The 19120-nt window shown below is 37.7% G+C and overlaps 1 protein-coding gene across 1 annotated transcript in view; it reads left to right on the forward strand.

Moving 5' to 3' along the window:
- Positions 1–280: 280 nt before the first annotated feature.
- The window catches only part of HYDIN (HYDIN axonemal central pair apparatus protein), a 280489-nt gene continuing 261649 nt past the window's right edge, over positions 281–19120 (forward strand). Inside the window, exons 1-4 of the mRNA XM_090260317.1 lie at positions 281–432; positions 2481–2606; positions 8486–8605; positions 11766–11900. Of these exons, the coding sequence (XP_090116443.1) occupies positions 298–432; positions 2481–2606; positions 8486–8605; positions 11766–11900 (516 nt within the window). The 5' untranslated portion in view covers positions 281–297. The remainder of the gene's footprint in view (positions 433–2480; positions 2607–8485; positions 8606–11765; positions 11901–19120) is intronic.

The raw sequence follows: 19120 nt of genomic DNA on the forward strand, positions 1-19120 counted from the left end.
CCAAAATGTAAGAACTGCTTGTATTTCCATGTCTTCTGTGAGCTTCATCCAGAATCACTTAGTTTGTCTAAAAGGCATTCTAAGCTTTGGGATAAGGCTAAATCTAGACTAGTTACATGGTAGACTCCTTTGGTTAAGGCATTTGTTCCAAGCATCTGATGTATTTTTGAAGATCAGTATTTTAAAACTTGTCTGTATTTGAAAAAGTTTTTAAAAATTGTGACCTGTATTCAGGAATTAACTGTATTTGTTCTAAAACTTTTTTCACTCTTAGGTGAGCAAAGAAAATAACTAAAAATGACAAGTAGACGACTTGAAGAATCCATGGGGGCTGTTCAAATGGGGTTAGTCAGGATGCTTAAAGGATTCCAAAGCAAGGTGTTGCCACCCCTGAATCCAAAGGTGGTTACAGATGAAGAAGTAAACCAAATGGTAATGTATCAGAGAATTTCAGGGTAAAATACTTAATGTAGTCTCCTCGGGACAATGACAGCTGCTAATTGGCATAATAGAGTATCAGATAATAACTGACTGACAATATAAATTTAGTTAACATGGTGACGTGTTGAAGAGTGTAGACACCTCTTAAAGCCTCAGAAGGTTTTGAAATTACGTACATTGAAAGAGAGGCTTGAATTTCTTAAGTTAATCAGTTGAAGTAAGACTATGCAAGCAAATTATTAGGTTTTTAAATACTTAGTTGAACTCTATGAAAATGTTATTTGAGTAGTTCAAAAACAATCAAGTATCAGAATTTTACAGGTTTTAACCTAAATAATCTATTACCTATTGATTGGCAAGAATTATTTTTGTTTGTACATTTGTGGAACATAAAATATTAAAATAATGACTATATTGTAGGAAAAATATATAATTTTTCTATGCTTTAAAATAAAACTATATATTTTTTAATTTTTAAATTATAGTTGACATATAATATTTAAAATGTATTTTTAATGAAATAATGATTTGGTGAGAATTGAATTATAAACTACACATTATAGAAAATATCAGTAACAATTCACAGTATTAGATATATTATTCACTGCGTTTTAAAAACTAGTCTCAAGTTACATTTCATTTGGAAAAATAAAATCTATTATTATTCTCTTTTGTGGTGGTTATTGTTTCATATTTGAGGTAACTCCTGACTTTTTTGCTTGTAAGACTTCGTTATTTTTATTTAACTCACAACATAGCTGATACCTCTTTAACATTTTAGTATTCTAATCTGGGTTCCAGTTTTTAAAAAAACAAGTTGGAAGCTATATTAGAACTACACCTTCATTTAAATGGATTCAATCACAGAAAATAATTTTGTAGAGAATTTGAAAACATTGATTTTAACCCAAGGCAAAACAAATCAGCGATATTATATTCCTCTGATTGTTTTTCAGAGTCTTGGCACATACTGAAGCATTATGTTGCTGCCAATGATCATAATCTCCTTGCATCTAAAGTAGGCTCTTGCTGATGGAAATGCTCTGTGTCTTGACTGTATCAGTGTCAATATCCTGGTTGTAATATTGTGCTATAGTTTTGCAAGACACTATTCTTGGAGAAACTGAGCAAATAGTACCTGGTTTCTCTTGGTGTTATTTTTTAACAACTAACTGCCTGTAAATCTATAATTATCTCAAAATTACAAGTTTAATTTAGAAAACCCTTTCTTAGAAAGAAAGAAGGTCCTGGAAATAATGTGAACATTCTAGTACAACAGACTAAATAATAGTGATTGGCCCGGGTAACTAAGCCCTTGTTTGGTTATTTAAATGATAAATGATAGGTTATGTTTTTTCCCCTCATAACTTTAGAAAGTGTTAAAAGCATTTTGAGTTCTTATTTGGGTACATGAATATGACTGGCTGCCAGATATGATGATTGGCTTAGATCCCTTTGAAAGCAAGGTGTAAAGGAACTCTTGTGATTTCTAAAAAGTTCAAACTTATTCCTAAGCAGTGTAATCACACTTCCCAGATCCTGCACATTTTCTAAGATTACTCTTTAACCTGATACAACCTGATGGTTCAACACCCAAAGCTTTGCATTCATATTGTAACTTCAGTTGAGAATTAGATGTATTTCAAATTCCTTAGCTCTTAAGCTAAAAGTGATTTTAGAAATTTAGAATTTTATGCCCAGGTGCCTCTTCTGAGCATAAATGCTAAGCTTTTTGGACACGTTCCTGTGCAATTTATTGACCCCCTTCTACCCCCCAGGTTCCTTTGTGTGATTCCTTCAAGATCAGAAGGAAACAGCAACCACACGTCATTTCAAATTACTGTGCAAAGAGCTCAAAAGTGCATGAGTACTTCTCCTGTATTATTTAGTTATTTTAAATATTTTATAAGAGAACTTAGTGGCATTCCAGAATTATCCTAAAAGCTGCAAACACAAATTATTCATTACTGGAACTTACAAAGACACTCTTTCAGTGTAACCATTTATGAATCTTTGGCTCCTGTTGTTTTAAATTCTAGCTAACACCCTCGGAGTTCCTGAAGGAAATGTCCCTAACCACAGAACAGAAACTGGCTAATACACGGTTCATGTGCCGACCACAGATCATCGAACTTTTAGATATGGGGGAAACAACATATCAAAAGGTAGATGCTTTCTGTTATGCTGGCCTATGAAGTAGCCCTGGCATACCTTGAACATTCTCAAGCAACAGTCACTAAGTAATAGTCATTGCTTCTGGGCTAACTAATCTTTTCTTTGGTTGTTTAATACATTTTTCTTTTCCTGTTGACCTTGATATCTGTAATTTGATATGGAGAGAATTAAAATTAATTAACAAGTAACTTTTGACTACTCACATTTCTTTCTCAGCTACTTCTGGACACCATTGTTTACCGATTAGGGACAATTCCAAGAATTATATTAGCCAAGCCTAATTAAGTTATCATCTTAGCACAAGAAATTCCTTCTCACTTAAGCTGTCATCACTAAAAAGGAAGAAGGTAGAATTGCCTGTTAAAGTAGGCACTTGTGTATTCTGGCTCATTTCCAGTAACAAGTGTTTTCTCATAGGCTCTAAAAATAGTTATTTTAACATATTTCTATATTCTAATGTAAGCCAAATGTTCTAGGCCTTAGGAGCATATGATTATAAAATAAAGTCTTCATTTCCCACTTTTTAACTCCTTGAATTTTTATGTAGAAATTATGGTATGAACCTCCATCAGTTGAACTGCTGGAGATTAACCTCTTCTTGAAAGCTTCCTCAGCTATTCCTGAGAGTTTTTCAGAGTTATTTCCCACATGAAGAATGAGTCTCTGGGGCTCCTTTGCTCTTACTGTAATACCATTGCCTCCCCTGTCAAGGATCTGAATAAAAATTTGCTCTCCCTCTGAGCCCTGCTAGTTTCATTATTATTTATTATCTTCCCCTTAAATACTCCCTGACTTTTAGGGCAGGGAATGCGGCTTTTCCCAAAGCCAATCCATCCCACCTAATTAAGGGCTATTTGCTCCTTTCCCATAGCATAACTAAGACCAAACTACGAGTATTGTTCTCTGTATACTGCTTGTATTTTAATGTATTTTGCTCCTGCTGTGAAGGATGAGGAAATAAATCTACTTTACTACAGCTCATCTTCTCTACTCTTTCTTCTCTCAACTCAGTTGGTTATTTTTACTTTATTTTTAGGAGTTTCATTTGTCCCTTAGTTGGGTGGCAGTCATCCTCTACTAATTTCTTTATTTTTTTACTAATTTGAGAAGAGTTTATGGAAATTATTTCTGTGGTTTTATGTTTATTAATATTTGCTTATTGTCTTTATACTGAACTGCAGTTTTGTTATGTATAATATTCTTGGGCCACACATTTTTCCCATAAGAGCTTTGTAGGCATTTTCCTCGCTACCCTCTGGCTTTAAATAATAGTATGTAAAAGTATGAAGCCAACTTGATTTTCCCCAAGATAAAAGGTAGATACTTGAATCTTTTAGCTTCTATGCCCGAAGATTGTTTATTCTTATTGAATGTCCAATAATCTTATTAGGATGCACCTTTTATTTGTGGGAAGTTTTCTTGTATGCCATTTTTGGTTCTTTTCTTTAAGAATATCAATTATAAGCATATTGGACCTTCTTTTTCTGCCCTTCTACATCTTCTTTGTCTCCTTTAATCCATTTTTAACTTTGTTTGTTTTCATTTCATCGTAATTACATATGCCAGGCCATCTTCTGAGTCCCTTACTTTGAGTTTTGTGTATGTGTATTTCTCTTACAACTCATTCTTAAACTTGACCAGTTAAGTACACCTGGATTATCTCATAGCGCTTGACACAGTTAGTGTTTCTTTTTGTACCTTTTTATTAACTTGAATCTCATATATCACACTCATTTGGTTCTCTTCCTATCTCACTGATTGCTTTCTTCTTATTTTATTTATTGGATTTTTCTCCTTTTCCTGATCACTAAATGTTGGAGTTCCTCAGTACTTGGTCCTTAAACCTCTTCTTTCTCTTCTGAATCCATCCCTTAAGTAACCCCTTCTAGGAACAAGGCTGTAAATTCCATTTTTTAAATTATTATTTTTATAATTGTATTTCTTGCTATGGCCTATTCCCTGAACTATGGATCATACATTCAGCTCATATATCAGGTTAATTTCTGGCTAGCTTCACTCAATGTTACGGGTTTTGTTTTTTGAGATTTATTTATATCGTGTTTGGCAGTAGTTTATTCTCTTCTTTCTGCTGTATAGTATTCCACTGTGTGACTATACTACATTCAGAGAAGGAAAACTCTGACTCCAAAAAACCTCCGCTGCCTTGCGGCATACCTCTTCAGGGGAAAGGCTAAGGGAGTAAACCCCGACAGAAAATCCGGAGCCGGAGTCCCTAAGGCGGTTTGACGTTGTAGTCAACACCGGCAACTCCTGCGGCGCACCTGAAGCCAAGCTGTATTGACTCCGTCTTTCCCTTGGACCCTTCAGCTGCGAAGAGAGGGGGGGTCTGCTGCATGGGCAACAGCAGACCCTCCATATCACCCTGCCCAGGCTCTGTAGCTTCAGCTTCACTGGAGAGGACACTCCAGCGTCATCGCAAGATGTCGATTCAACACGGGAGGAGACAGATACCGTGTCACTCCCGAGTCGGACTGCACAGCCATTCTCAGCGGTGCAGATAGATTCTTAAGAAGCTACACCATCGTCTCTCGAGACGGATGGCTGCCGACGACGACTATACTACATTTATTTATCCATTTTACTGTTGACAATCATTTGTTTTTTCCCCCACATTTTTACTTTTATACTGATGCTGTTATAAACACTCTTGTACATACCTTTCAGTGAATACGTAATATTGTCAATCTCTTTAACATCATTTTATTGGGTGTGTAGTGCTGTCACCCTGTGGTTTAATTTACAATTTCTTGATTTCTAATGAGGCAGAGCACATTTTCACATTTTATTAGCTGTTTGGATATCATCTTTTGTAAATTGCATTTTCATATTTTTGTCCTTTTCTTATTGATTTTGTAAAAGTTTTTCTATATTCTGGAGACTAGTTTTTTATCAATTATATTATTGTAACTAATCTCCCAATTCTTTGACTTTCTTTTTTATTCCCTCATGGTTATCTTGATGAACATATGTTTTAAAAAGTCAATATGACTTAATTTACTAATATTTTTGTCTATGTTTTGTATTTTCTGTGTCCTATTAAAAAATTTCATTCTTCAACATCATGAAGATATTCCCTTCAGTTTTCTTCTGAGAACTTCGCTTTTTACCTTTTGCTTTGAGAGCTTTGATACACTTGGAATGGTATGTGACAGAGTTGTTAATATTTCTCATATGCAATATCCAGTTTCTTCTTATTGAAGAAAACATATCCCTTTCCCAGTGCTTTTTAGTGTTACCTGGGTCATAAATCAAGTATTCATATGTTTAACAATATTCTTCTGGGCTTTCTACCTGTTACATTTGTATTTACAATAAATCTTGTGCTAATATTTCACTTTAAATTATTAGATAAGTAACAATATATGATATGTATTGTAATAATATAATTACAGTAAGTCTTGCTACCCAATAGAACAAGTTCTGTCTTGTTCTTCAAATGGATCTTGTTTATTCTTGGTCCTTTGCTTTTCCATATACGTTTTACAATCACCTTTCTAATTCCAAAAAAATCCTGCTTGGATTTTTTACTAGATTGCCTGAATTTTTATATCAATTTAGGGAGTATTTAACATTATTAAAGTATTGAACATGAACATGGTATATCCTGTATTTTATGTAGGTCTTTTAAAATTCCTCTTAGTAATAATATAGGGGTTTTTCTTTTTTTGGATAAAGATTTTGCACATCTTCTATTGGACTGGGATGCTCTTTTAAGTGGTACTGTTTATGAATTTTATTTCTTAAATACTCATAGCTAGTAATACAAATATAATTGTTTTTTGAATGTTGACCTTGATAAATCACTTACTAATTTTAATAGTTTATCTGTTTGCTTATTTTGAATTTTCTATTCTAAGGAAAATGACATTTTTGTTTCTTCTTGATCAATTTTTAAATGTTGAATTTGAAATGTTGAATTTCTGAAATAAACCCAATTTGATCTTGATGTTATCCTTTTCAGATATTGTGGGTTTTAGTTTGCTAATGTTTTGTTTCTTTTTGAATCTACGGTTTATGAGTAACGTTGACCTATAATTTTCCCTTTTCCTACTCTCTTTCTTAGATATATGAAAGTTATGTTAACATCAATTGAGTTTGAGGTACTTAATTTTTGTTCTTCTTTGGTAGAGTTTCTATAATATTTCAGTTGTACCTTCTTTAAATGTTTGCTAGAGTTTGCTTGTAAAGTTGTTTGGGCCAGAATTTTTTCTATGGAAGGTTTTTATTTACAAATTCAATTTCTCTCAGAGTTATAGAACTATTCCTATTTTCTATTTCTTGTGCTAGTTTTGATAAATTGTATTTTTCTAAGAATTTGTATTTCTTATCTAACTTTTCACATTTATTCATATAATATCCATTTGTTTTATTTTTCCTTAGTTTAGGTTCTGTAGTAATGTTCCTATTTTCATTATTTAATGGGATCTTTGTACCTTCTCTTATTTTCTTGATTAGATTCACTAGGTATTTTATCAATTTTATTAGTCCTTTTAGACTCAATATTTGGTTTGTTGTTTCTATTGTATAGTTCCATCTGCTTTCATTTATTTCTGGTATTGTTTTGTTATTTCATTGTTTTATTTCTTTGGGTTTTTATTTGTTTTTAAAAAATGCTTGCTATTGTTTTTTTGTTTGTTTGTTTGTTTTGCTATTGTTTTTCTAAATTACTGAGGTGGATGCTTATATCTTTAATTTCCAAACTGTATGCCAAGGTACCACAGGGTAGAACCATGGACTCACAGGGCATCATGGGATATTCTAAAATTTTAAGGAAATAATGGCAATACTCAAAACTTATTGGACAGTATACAAGCTATTAGCTTGAGGTAATTCATAGGTTCAATATTAGATCATACTATCTTTTTAGCTCTTTAGTGCCTCCAAGCAGTTATTTGTTGATACAACTTTTCTTGTTATTCTCATAGGGGAATTGGTTCAGATTACCTTATTCACCATTACCAGAAATGGAAGTTTTGGATCAGTGTTCTAATTAGCCTTATTTATTTATTTATTGGTTGGTTTTCTTTAATTGGAATATCCAGGCTTTCCATTGCACCACTGTTGATGTCATCTCTTAGGTCATGCAGGTGACAGCTATCTATCAGCATGGCAGCCCACAGGCTGGGCAGTCCCCAGGATCTCTTTAATAGTTTCAGAGCGTTCTCTAGCTAAAGATTGGTGCTGCACCTGTAGAGCAATGTTGACAATCTCTTCAAAAGTGATATTTCCACTGTGCTTCATGTTGTTTTTTCCCCTTTCTTTCTGTCTTGGGGTGGTTCTTTGAGAACTTTGATGATCAGGGCTGAGGTAAAAGGTACTACCTCAGTTAGGGTCTATCTGTTCTGAATGGTCAGTTTCACTGTAATCCTCAGACCCTTCCAGTCATCAGTTGCTTTGGCAATGTCATCACCAATCTGTTTTGGAGACAGGCCCAGGGGGCTGATCTGGAGGGCCAGGGCAGATATGGCATCGACTTCCTTGCCAGGTGCACCTCAGGTGTATGACTTTGATCTCGTTGGGGTCAATTTTGGCAGCATGGTGGAGTGGGGTGAACCTGGATTCAGGATGACTGAAGAAAGTTGCACCTAAGCCTTCTTTGAGGTGAAAACCGAAAGCTAGCCTCTATTTTCTAAAACTGAGGACCAAGACTTCTACTTTCTTTTGTATAAAGAAGTTGATGATGATAATCTTACCAATTATAACTATTATTGTTTATAATAATTACCCCTTTTTGAGTGTTTCCTATGTTGTCAGTATTAATATCCATAGATTTATATAGTGTTTTCTTATCTTCCCGTCATTTCTACCACTGTGTGACTATATGATTAATTTACTTTTTCAACTAAAGTTTTCAGGAATTGACGTGGATCAGGCATTATTCCAGCCCTTTCCATCAGAAATTGTATTTCAGAACTACACGCCCTGTGAAGTCTATGAAGTTCCACTGGTTTTGAGGAACAACGACAAAGTGAGTGTGTTTGCTGTGATGGCTGTGTGTTTCATGAATATATAAGAAGGAGTTAAATAAAATGGGATCATGTAGGATCTTAGATAAGTTCTTTAATTTGAAAGACTTAGGAAAATACGTGAGAACATGCCCTTTGACTGTAAACTTAATGAAGACAAGACTGTGTTGGTTGGTTTGTTGCTCTGTGTTCAATCCCAGGGCTGTGCCCAACAAACAGTAGATTCCCAACATGTACACTAACATTTTGTTGAATAAAGGGTTGGCTAGATGAACGTTGTGAAGTTCTTATGTGTGACCAGTGGGCTAGGCTCTCATTTAAGACAGGGTGATTACTATTCATGCTTATGTATTTTGTATTAGAGCCTCCAATCCCTAACTGAAGGTATAAATGCTATTCATATGAATTGCAGTTGTTCAGCCAGTGCATTTATATTCTACAAATTGAATTTTATTTTAGTTAAAAAAATGGACATCCCCCCTTTTCTATTTCCTTATTTCTATCCATGAAGCCTTCACATTTTATCTACAGATAGCTTTGGACAACTTCTTCTACTATCTATACCTTGTCTTTTTGTGGTTGCAACTGAGGATTTCTTTTCCATCCCATGCCTTTGTCTTCAGAGATAAATCAGAGTTTATTTCAAGAAAAGATATTAAATGCCTAAAGATTTCCTTGGCATCTAATGATAATGAAAGAAAGAATAAGGCTGGAGGTCAGCATAAGGCACAATTAAGTGTGAAAAGTAATCAGGGAGGAAGGCATCTGAGAGATGCTAAAATTCAGGTGTAGAGACAGGTAGGAATACTTACAGAATCTAATAATGTGGAGACAAGTTCTCACAGTAAGGAAAAAGGGAAAATAAGTAAAGACTATGCAAGAATACAAGGCAAATGGGAAGACATGCAGATATATTTGGTATAGTAGCTCATTAAACAAATCACTGATGCCTTTCAGAGGTCAATGGGGTGATTTAGTGACAGCAAAACCAGAACCTGGAGAAAATGGTATATTTAATATTTTTGCTGCAGGAGTATTAGCAAGAGAAGCTCATTGGATAGAAGCTGAAGTGTAGGATTAGAGAAGAAAGAACCATAGGTATCAGGATTATATTCCTAGACCTCAAGGAAAGGTAAATTACATAGGCCTCAGGATTCTCTCTTTTCACATAGGGCTGCCAACTAATTTAGTTTCTCACTTCCGGTTTTCCCTTTCACTTTTTACATGACTTTTTAAACTTTTGTTCAAGTTTTCTTAGGCTTTGGCCACTCCCCCTTGGCCCTAAACAAGAAGGGATTTAGTTCGTTTATATGAGCAAGTCAAGGATAAGGGGCATGTGTAAGTTTTATCTGCCAAAGGGCACTCGGTTCTCATGTATAACCCCATACCTCTTGGTAAGATGTTGCTAGAGTGTTGGACTTAATGAAAGGAGGATTCTCATCTAAGGAAGTCCAGCTAGCAACAAGCAGACCGATTCCTCTAGGCTAGGCAGGCTTGCTTCTGGTGAGTTACTCCCAGGGCCCTTGTACTAGATGGCTGAGGTAAGCCTGCTTCTCTCCGTCCTTGGTTCAAAGACACTTAAGGAACCACTGAGATACATTTGGGGCACTGTGCCATTCACCTTTTATTTGCTTCCTTCCTTACTTGACGGAATACAAAAAGACAGATTTTTTTTTTTTTGGTCATAATTTCTCTGTCTGTCTCAAACTCACATGTTGAAAATGAGCCATGAACACTCTACAAGCCACGACATGATTCTACTTGGATACAATTGTTAGCACCCATATTCTAGAGGCAGACTAATCTGTGTTCAGATTCCAGCTGAACTGGATTCTGGGTTCAGATTCCAGTTGTCTCCCAGATGCAGATTTCGGGCACGTTACTTCCCTTCTCCAAGCCATCAGGATAATAATAGCACCCATTTCTATAGGTTGTTTTGAATATTAAATGAGATAACGAGTATAAAGTATCTAGCTCGGTGCCTGTCACATAGTAAACACTGTATCATTATTACTGTTATTATTATATTAGTGTTACTCTTGTTTTCCTAATGCTGTTATTAAAAGTATTCTGGGCAAGCTTACATAGTATCATTCAACACATCATAAATATCTCTGCACATTTCCCTTACCAGCAAAGCTATTTCCATTCCTATTGAATTTGCAGACATCTCTTCCTTTTCTTCCCACTCTCTAGTCTTATCTGTCTGAATTCTGTCTGCATTTCTTCTCCCCTCCCCCATCTGGTTACAGTTTTGAGAGGTGTGGTTTCTTTTTGCCTCATTTTTCACCTGAGGCATCCGGGTCATACTTAACTGTAGTTACCTTTCTTCTGCCCTCTTTAATCTTTACAAAAACAATCTTCTTGCTTTCCTTGTGTCCCTGGAACCTCTACCCCGGACCACCCCCATTCTCTTCATATTTGCATGAGCTATCTGAGATGGAGATACTACTCTAGGCAAGCAAGCAGGGCAGAGGAATAAGACTTGAAAAGAATAAATGTTTGAAGCTGTCCTGAGACTGGCCTTAGGGATGTTGTACTGCGTTCTTCGTTTTTGCTTCACAGTGGGGTTTAAGACAATCTCATACAGAGGGAAGGTGGAATCAGGCCGGAACTGGACTTGAACACCGTTGCTTGGTGAAGCTGTACCACTTAGGAAAAGTGTCTGTTTCTTCATCTGTAGAACGAGAGTCATAATGAAGCTCAAAGTTTATTGTGAGGAGTAAGTGGCACGTCATGGCTCATATGATGGCCCATAGCAGGAGTGCAGTAAGTGTGATTTCTTCTCCCAGAGCAATTCTCAAATGTTAGGAGATCCAACTTAACTCCATTGTGTGAGTGGGGTTTCAGCAGTACATTTTTGAAGATATTCACGTTTAAATCATAAAATGAACAAAGACTTGCAATAACAATAAAAATGAGTAATAATAATGTTAATAAAAATTAAAGTTAAAATGCACTGAGAGCTTACTTTGTGTAAGACACTGGGATAAAGGTAGCTGGTCATCTCCTTTTACAGTTGATGAAAGTGAAGTTCAGACCTGACCAAGGTCTCACGGCAAGTAAGTAGTAGGTGGAGATTCCATGTTTGATTATGAAGCCTATGCTTTCTCTTCTGCATTTTCACATGCACAGTGTCATCACTGTATGTTTTTCTTGCAGATTCCAAGGATGGTGAAAGTTGTTGAGGAAAGTTCACCTTACTTTAAAGTAATCAGCCCCAAAGATATTGGCCACAAAGTAGCTCCAGGAGTGCCATACATATTCCGGGTCATCTTCACTCCAGAGGAGAACAAGGTAACAGCAGTGCTGCCAAGAAACTGGTTGGATGCTTTCACTAGCAGTTTGCAATTCTGAACATTTATGGAGGTGGTGGTGGTGGTTTTGGTATTGTTGGTGTTGGCAGTGGTATCGTTAGTGGTGGCATTAGTTGTATTGGTGGTAGTGGTATTGGTTTGGTGGGGGTAGTTGTGCTGTTCATCATTTTGGTGCTGGTGGTGGCAGTAGTGGTATTGGTGGTATTGATGGTATTGTTGGTGTCGTTGTTGATGGTGGCGGTGGTGAAAGGAGTGATTAGGCCGGAGAAGAGGAGAGGATGGCATACCACTGGGAATGAGGAAACAATTGTCAAGGAGCAGTGAGGGCTTATAGGAGCTGTAAGTAGCCAGGATGTAAAGAAGGGTAATCCTGACTTCTGGCCAAGATGGAGGCCTGGACAGACACTCTCCGTCTTCCTCCACAACTAAGAAGGAATATAAATACCGCAAAACCAGAAATAACCAGAAGTTCCAGAAAATAAAGCTACATGGAAGTCTAACATATGAAGTTATAAAGAAGTGGTGCTTGTCTAGACAGGTAGGAGGGGCGAAGCAGGAGCAGAGAGTTCAAGCTGTGCTGGTGGCAGCAGCTATGGCGACACCGCAGGGACGGCGGTAAGCACAGACACCCGCATTTGAAAAGAGGTGAGAAACACCTAGAGAGCCCCCCCAGCTGCAGACCAGACCTGTCAGCTCACAATTCCAACACCGGGGATGGCAGACCCCCATTGCCTCAAACTGTGAGGGCCGGTGGGGCTGGGGACAGAGGAAGAAGCTCCCGGTCTCTCAGCAGAGAGTAAACTGCAGGAATCCATCTTGGACCTCCGACCCCACACAAAACGCCACAGCGTGGTGAGAAGGGTCGCCCGGTAGTGTTGAGTGCATGTTGCTCCGCCCCCTAAGCATAGGAGGTGTGACAGCCCTGCCCAGGAAGCAAAGGTAAACACAAAACTGTCAGGATGGCACAGATCATGATAGAGATCCCAGTGACACAGCTGACCAGATAGCAAATATCTGATCTAACAGATCAGCAGATAGGAAATCTTTCTGAGGCACAGTTCAGAGCTTTGGTTATAAGAATGCTTACAGACCTGACAGCAGGTCTTAAACAAGACGGGGAAGGAATGAAGGCTAGTCCTGCTGAAATGAATGAAAACACGAACGAAACAAATGGTGAGGGAAAGAATACCAGGGATCAAATCAACAAATCGGAACATAGGGAAGGAACAGACAGTCAAGAAGAACTAGAAATTGAAAAATTATGTGAAAAAATAATGAAGCAGAACTTCCCTAACTTGGGGAAGGAAATAGACTTACAGGTCCAGGAAGCACAGAGAGTTCCAAAACAACTGGACCCAGGGAGAACCACACCAAGACACATTATAATCAAAATGTCAAAAATTAAGGATAAAGAGAGAATCTTAAAAGCAGCAAGAGAGAAGAAGAAAATTATGTACAAAAGGGTCCCAATAAGATTTCTCAAAAGAAACTCTGCAGGCAAGAAGGGACTGGCAAGAAATATTCAAAGTAATGAAAAGCAAAAACCTACAACCATGATTACTCTATCCAGCGAAGCTGTCATTCAGAATAGAAGGGCAGAGAAAGCACTTCCAGGACAAAGTAAAACCGAAGGAGTTCATCAGATCCAAACCACTGTTATATGAAATGTTAAAGGGACTTGTTTAGGAGAAAGAGGTTCAAGATTATGAACATTAAAATGAAAACTGTATCACAACCAACAACAGAAGCTAGGCAATCAAAACAAAGGCAAACTAAATAGGCAATGAGAGTGGGAAAAGAACTATAGGTATAGGAAACGTTATGGGGGGATGTCAGCAGGGAGGGGGGAGGGGGGAACGGAGGGAGCTGGTATAGGAATTAAGAAGCATAGGAGGGAATGGAGTAGATAGGAAGATGTTGAGAAGAACTATATGCACAACCAATGGGCATGGACTAAGGAGGGGGACAACTGGAGGGAGGGGGGTCACTGGGTGGAGGGGAACAAAGGGAAAAGAAATTGGGACAACTGTAACAGCACAATCAAAAAAGCATATTAAAAAAAAAATAAAGAAGGGTAATTCTTCTGAATGACTTCCCCTCTCCTCCTCTTCCCTAGCACCTACCTACCCCCCTACCCCAGCATATTTATATTCAACTATACAGCTAGTGGTACACCAAAAAGGGAAAGGTGTATCCAGATGCAATGAGCTAAGATAAAAGATAAAGACTATGGCTTCTTGGAAGTTTTGGATCCTAGTTAGTTACATTTCTCCTTCCAAGATTCTAACTACTATAGGAAAGAGATCCAAGATCCAAATATTGATCACAGTTTCAGTCTCATTAATGGCAAGGAATGTGGCCAGGACCTGAGGCCAAGAAGGGGCCTCCTCCTGCTCTCCCATGACCTTGGTGAAGGACTGACCTAACCAATAACTCCATCCAAGCATGGGTGGGAGTGGAGAAGCTAGAGCTGAGAGCAGAGACCTGCCTGCTTTGCTTACCCCGTTTGTACACAGGCAGGCCAGAAAGAGTTCAAAAAGAGGTCATTTTCCCTTAGCACCACTACAGTTGTGGGGAATCTAGCCCATTCTCAGACTCTCCTCACTTGTACAACTTCCAGTTCCTCCAGAAGGAAGGACAGCCTAAGGGGACTGAGGAAGGAGGCTTTTTCCTCTGCCCTTCTCCAAGAGCACAAAACCGTGGGTTGAGTTCTCCTCCACATGGGTCAGAGTGGGGACTTGTGGGGAGGAGGAAAGGGGTTTTACCTGCATGATTAAAGACTTAAATAGGCACAAAAAAATGTCAGGTTATATATCGTCGTCGGCAGCCGTCCGTCTCGAGAGACGATGGTGTAGCTTCTTAAGAGTCTATCTGCACCGCCGAGAATGGCTGTGCAGTCCTACTCGGGAGTGACACGGTATCTGTCTCCTCCCGTGTTGAATCGACATCTTGCGATGACGCTGGAGTGTCCTCTCCAGTGAAGCTGAAGCTACAGAGCCTGGGCAGGGTGATATGGAGGGTCTGCTGTTGCCCATGCAGCAGACCCCCCCTCTCTTCGCAGCTGAAGGGTCCAAGGGAAAGACGGAGTCAATACAGCTTGGCTTCAGGTGCGCCGCAGGAGTTGCCGGTGTTGACTACAACGTCGAACCGCCTTAGGGACTCCGGCTCCGGATTTTCTGTCGGGGTTTACTCCCTTAGCCTTTCCCCTGAAGAGGTATGCCGCAAGGCAGCGGACAGGTTATATATAATGTTAATAGAGTGTGTGCTGACCTGTATTGTGCCATTATGGCTGGAATCAAAAGAGTATAATGGGAACAGAGAGAACTAGCTTTGAATCCCTGCTTCTCCATCACTAATACTTATTAGCTGTTGTCAATGTCATTACCAGTATTCCTGCTACTATTGCTATTCTTCCTACTTTTCTGGAGAGCAGGGATAGAATTTAATGTGATCTGTCAAGTATGTATCACTGTAGCGAGTGGTTAGAAATTCCATTATAATAATAACACTGTGGTTATTATTTTGCCAATTTGTAATATTACTGTTTATTTCTTGGGTTGTGCATGGACCTGTCATTTTGTTTGGGGTACTGTTGAAATAAGTGAAAAATAAATAGCTCCAGAAGTAATGCTTTTTGTTACATGTTATTGAAGTTCTTGTTTTTTTCTTGAGGCTCCATATCTGAATACTAACTGAGAAGAGAACAGCAGCTGGATTTAGTTTGGCTGTCAAATTCCTACACTGACATTTCTGTAGGAAGCTGATTATAAGCCTAGGTGGAGCTTGAAATATAAAGCGTGCTGGATTTGAGGAGTTGGCTTTCCTTAATTTTTTTTTTTTTTTTTTTTTTCTGTGCTGGAGAAAATATGTCTTCTGTTGGATGAGTATTGTTTTCCCTGCAGGTAGTCTGGCTGAGAAAAGGAAACATGGAACTTTCTGAGGAGGTAGAATGTTTCATATCATGATAGATGTGTGGATTATGTGGATGAATTCATTTGTCAAAATTGTACTTTTAACATATTTGCTTTCCAATATATCTAAATTTTACCTTAAAAACCATAGAAATATAATAATAATAAATGGAAATGGATTGAGGTGTAGACAAAGCCAGAGTTTCAGAATATTAATAATTGTTGAATCTGCATGATATGTACATAAGATTTATTATACTATTCTGTTTTCTTTGTGTAGGTGTATATATGTATGTGTGTGTATATATATTTTAGTATTTTATTTATTTATTTTAGAGAGATGGGAAGGGAGGGAGAGAGGCGGAGGAACATTGATGTGCAAGAGATATATCAGTTGGTTGCCTCTTTCACGCCCCCAACTGAGGACCTGGCCTGCAACCCAGGTATGTGCTCTGACTGGGGATCAAACCAGCTACCTTCTGGTTCACAGGCTGGTGCTCAATCCACTGAGCCACACCAGCCAGGGCTCTTTGTATATGTTTTCAGTTTTTCCCTAATCAAAAATTTAAAGAAATTATTACTGTTTATCTCTACAGCAAATAAATAATTTAAATTATTTTAGCTATGTGTGTATTTACTTTATAAATATGAAAGCTAGCATTCCCATTGAGGATTACTACTTGGCTATATTTTGTGGCTGCTTATTTTATTCCTAGTCTTTTTATTCCCCTTTACCATTCCATTTCACCAGCATTGCATATCTGTTGGGAAACCCTAATTAAAATTTTAATGTTCTTCTACTGTTTCTTCTTCTAAGTATTTGAAAGTTATTGGAGGTTGCATGCATGTATGTGGAGGCATAAAGTGAGAACAATGGCGACCTATGAGAAATTCAATTATCCAACTTTGGATACATTAAGATTTTGTTTTGGATTTGGGCTCTAAGCTATAACATAATTTACAAAATTTTGTTTTCCTAAGGACACAGTGATTTCTCCTTTTGCTGACTGTCTAAAATGGATGGTGTGTGTTTGGGGGAGCTCTTGCCATTAGTTTTGGTTCCCTTTTTTTGCAAAGATCCTGTTACTCTTGGGCCATCAGCAGGGCCTCACTCTCAGTAGTTTTTCCCGTCTCTGTGCATCTATACTCCCTCTCACTGTTGGAAAGCCCACAGGGCTGAGCACAGAATGACCCGCGAGGCTTAGTCGTGCTGTCTGTCTTTGGTGCTGTTCCAGAATACAGCAGAGGACTAACTACAGCCTGATTTATTTTAGGAAAAATAAAAGTCAATCTTTCCATTGTTTCACTTTTTCTTCATTTGGCCAAGTGGATAGCCAATGTACATATGTATTTTCCCTTATACCCCCTGCTGATCTGAGCACACGCTGTTCTCATTTATCCTCCTCACATCTGGAGGGTGAGATATGTAAATTGCAGCATGCCACAGCCTAATAAGCCGGTCCCCTTTCAACTGGCTTTTCAGCACCCATGTTGAAGATGATAATGTAATTCACATTTTCCCCCTGTCATTTATTAATCTGGCTTCCTAGGGGGTTAACTCGTTAAGAATGCCAAATACCCAGATAACAGGTGCAGCATATTTACTTTGGCTTTCCTTATCTCTTCTTCTCACACAGACTTTAAAAAATGATTGGATATGTTATTATATTAATCTTATAATCCTAGTGTACATGTCATGTATGGTAGAAATATAAGTCAATATTGTCATAACACTAAAATTCTGGAGCCTGGCATTTTTCTTGACCTGTTAAATTTGTATATTTACCATCAATATTAAAAGGAGTATGAAAAATATTAGGCTTTAGTAGGAAAGCAAAAATGGGTCCACTCTTGGGCTTAAGGAAGCATCTGTTTACTACAGTGTTACCACAGGGAAATGGCTGCAGTGAATAAAACATGAAGTGATGCGATTTTATTGCCCAGTTATGTTTTAAAAAGACATCTAATTTGTTGTTCAGATAGCTCTCTTGATTTTTTACTATGAAATTTAAAAAATTATGCCCCAAGAATAGTAGAAAAATATGAACATATTTTATGTTATCTAGGTACACAATAATGAGGAACTATATTGCTAGTATTTTGAATTAAAGCTTAGATACCATAAAATTTTCCACAATCAACAATTTTTGTTGGCAAAAAAAAATGATAGGGATTTTTTTTTCTTCCTGCCTGAAATTAGCTTTCTCTAGTTCTGTCTGGGTCATTCCTGTAACCCGGTGCCGTGCATAGTGCCTGACACATAGGACGTGTGCAGTAAATGCTTGTCAAGTGAGATAAGTAAGTACAAGTTAATTTCAAGAAAATACAAAGAAGTTTTCTCAACTTGAGAATGGCCTACAAATATTAAAAGCAAAAGCTTATAAAAAGGGCTCCAGTATCTTTTTGGGCAATGGATGTATTAGATGTTAGCACTCTTGTCATTTCAACCAGGAGAAAGACGTCTGAGAGCTTCTCTTAGAAGAGTGTTTCTCACCATTCTGTTTCATGTTGTCATCGAGGCACATCACTTTTTAGCTTTCTGGACTTGATCAATATCATTTTATTATAAGGCTAATGTGATGATGTTGGGAATTCTCTTTATGAAGAACTCTTGATACTTTTCTACTCAAATAAAGATATTAAAAAGATAATATGCTTTCACTCTGTACTGGGCCCAGTTTTATGAGCTGGGATCCTTTGAAGAATGGAACAAGTTTTGGCCTTCCTGGAGCTTATGTTCTATTATATATAAACAAATAAATATGTAATTTAATGTCAGATATTGACCTGATAGAGAATAAAGAGTGATGAGAGGATCCTGTTCCCTTCCAGCAGGAGGGCCAGGGAAGGTTTCTCTGATGAGGCAGCATTTGAGCAGAGAACCACATTGTCATTCAGCTAGCCGAGGGAAGACATTTGTCTGGGAGAGAGAGCAGCAGGTACAAAGCCTCTGTGACTGAAACATGCCTGGCAAAGGGCTCAGGAAAGAGCAAGAAGCCCAGTGTGGGTGGATTAGAGGGAGCTGCTGGAAAAGTGTGGGAGACAAGGTTGCAGAGAGTCAGGGTCTCAGAAATCACTCAGAGTGTGATAAGAAGCCATTTTAAAGTATGTATTAAAAATATTTTTATTATGGAAGCTTTCACTCATATGTAAAACTAAAGAGAACAGACAGTCTAGTGAACTGTCATCACCCAGATTTTCAAGTTATCAGTGCGTGGCCAATCTTGCTTCTCCTCTCCTGTTCCCTGCCTCAGAGGATTTTGAAGCAAGTCCCATACATCACATTATT

This window comes from Furipterus horrens, unplaced genomic scaffold (genome assembly GCF_987537825.1).
Source record: "Furipterus horrens unplaced genomic scaffold, mFurHor1.1.pri manual_scaffold_13, whole genome shotgun sequence".
Taxonomy (NCBI): Eukaryota; Metazoa; Chordata; class Mammalia; order Chiroptera; family Furipteridae; genus Furipterus; species Furipterus horrens.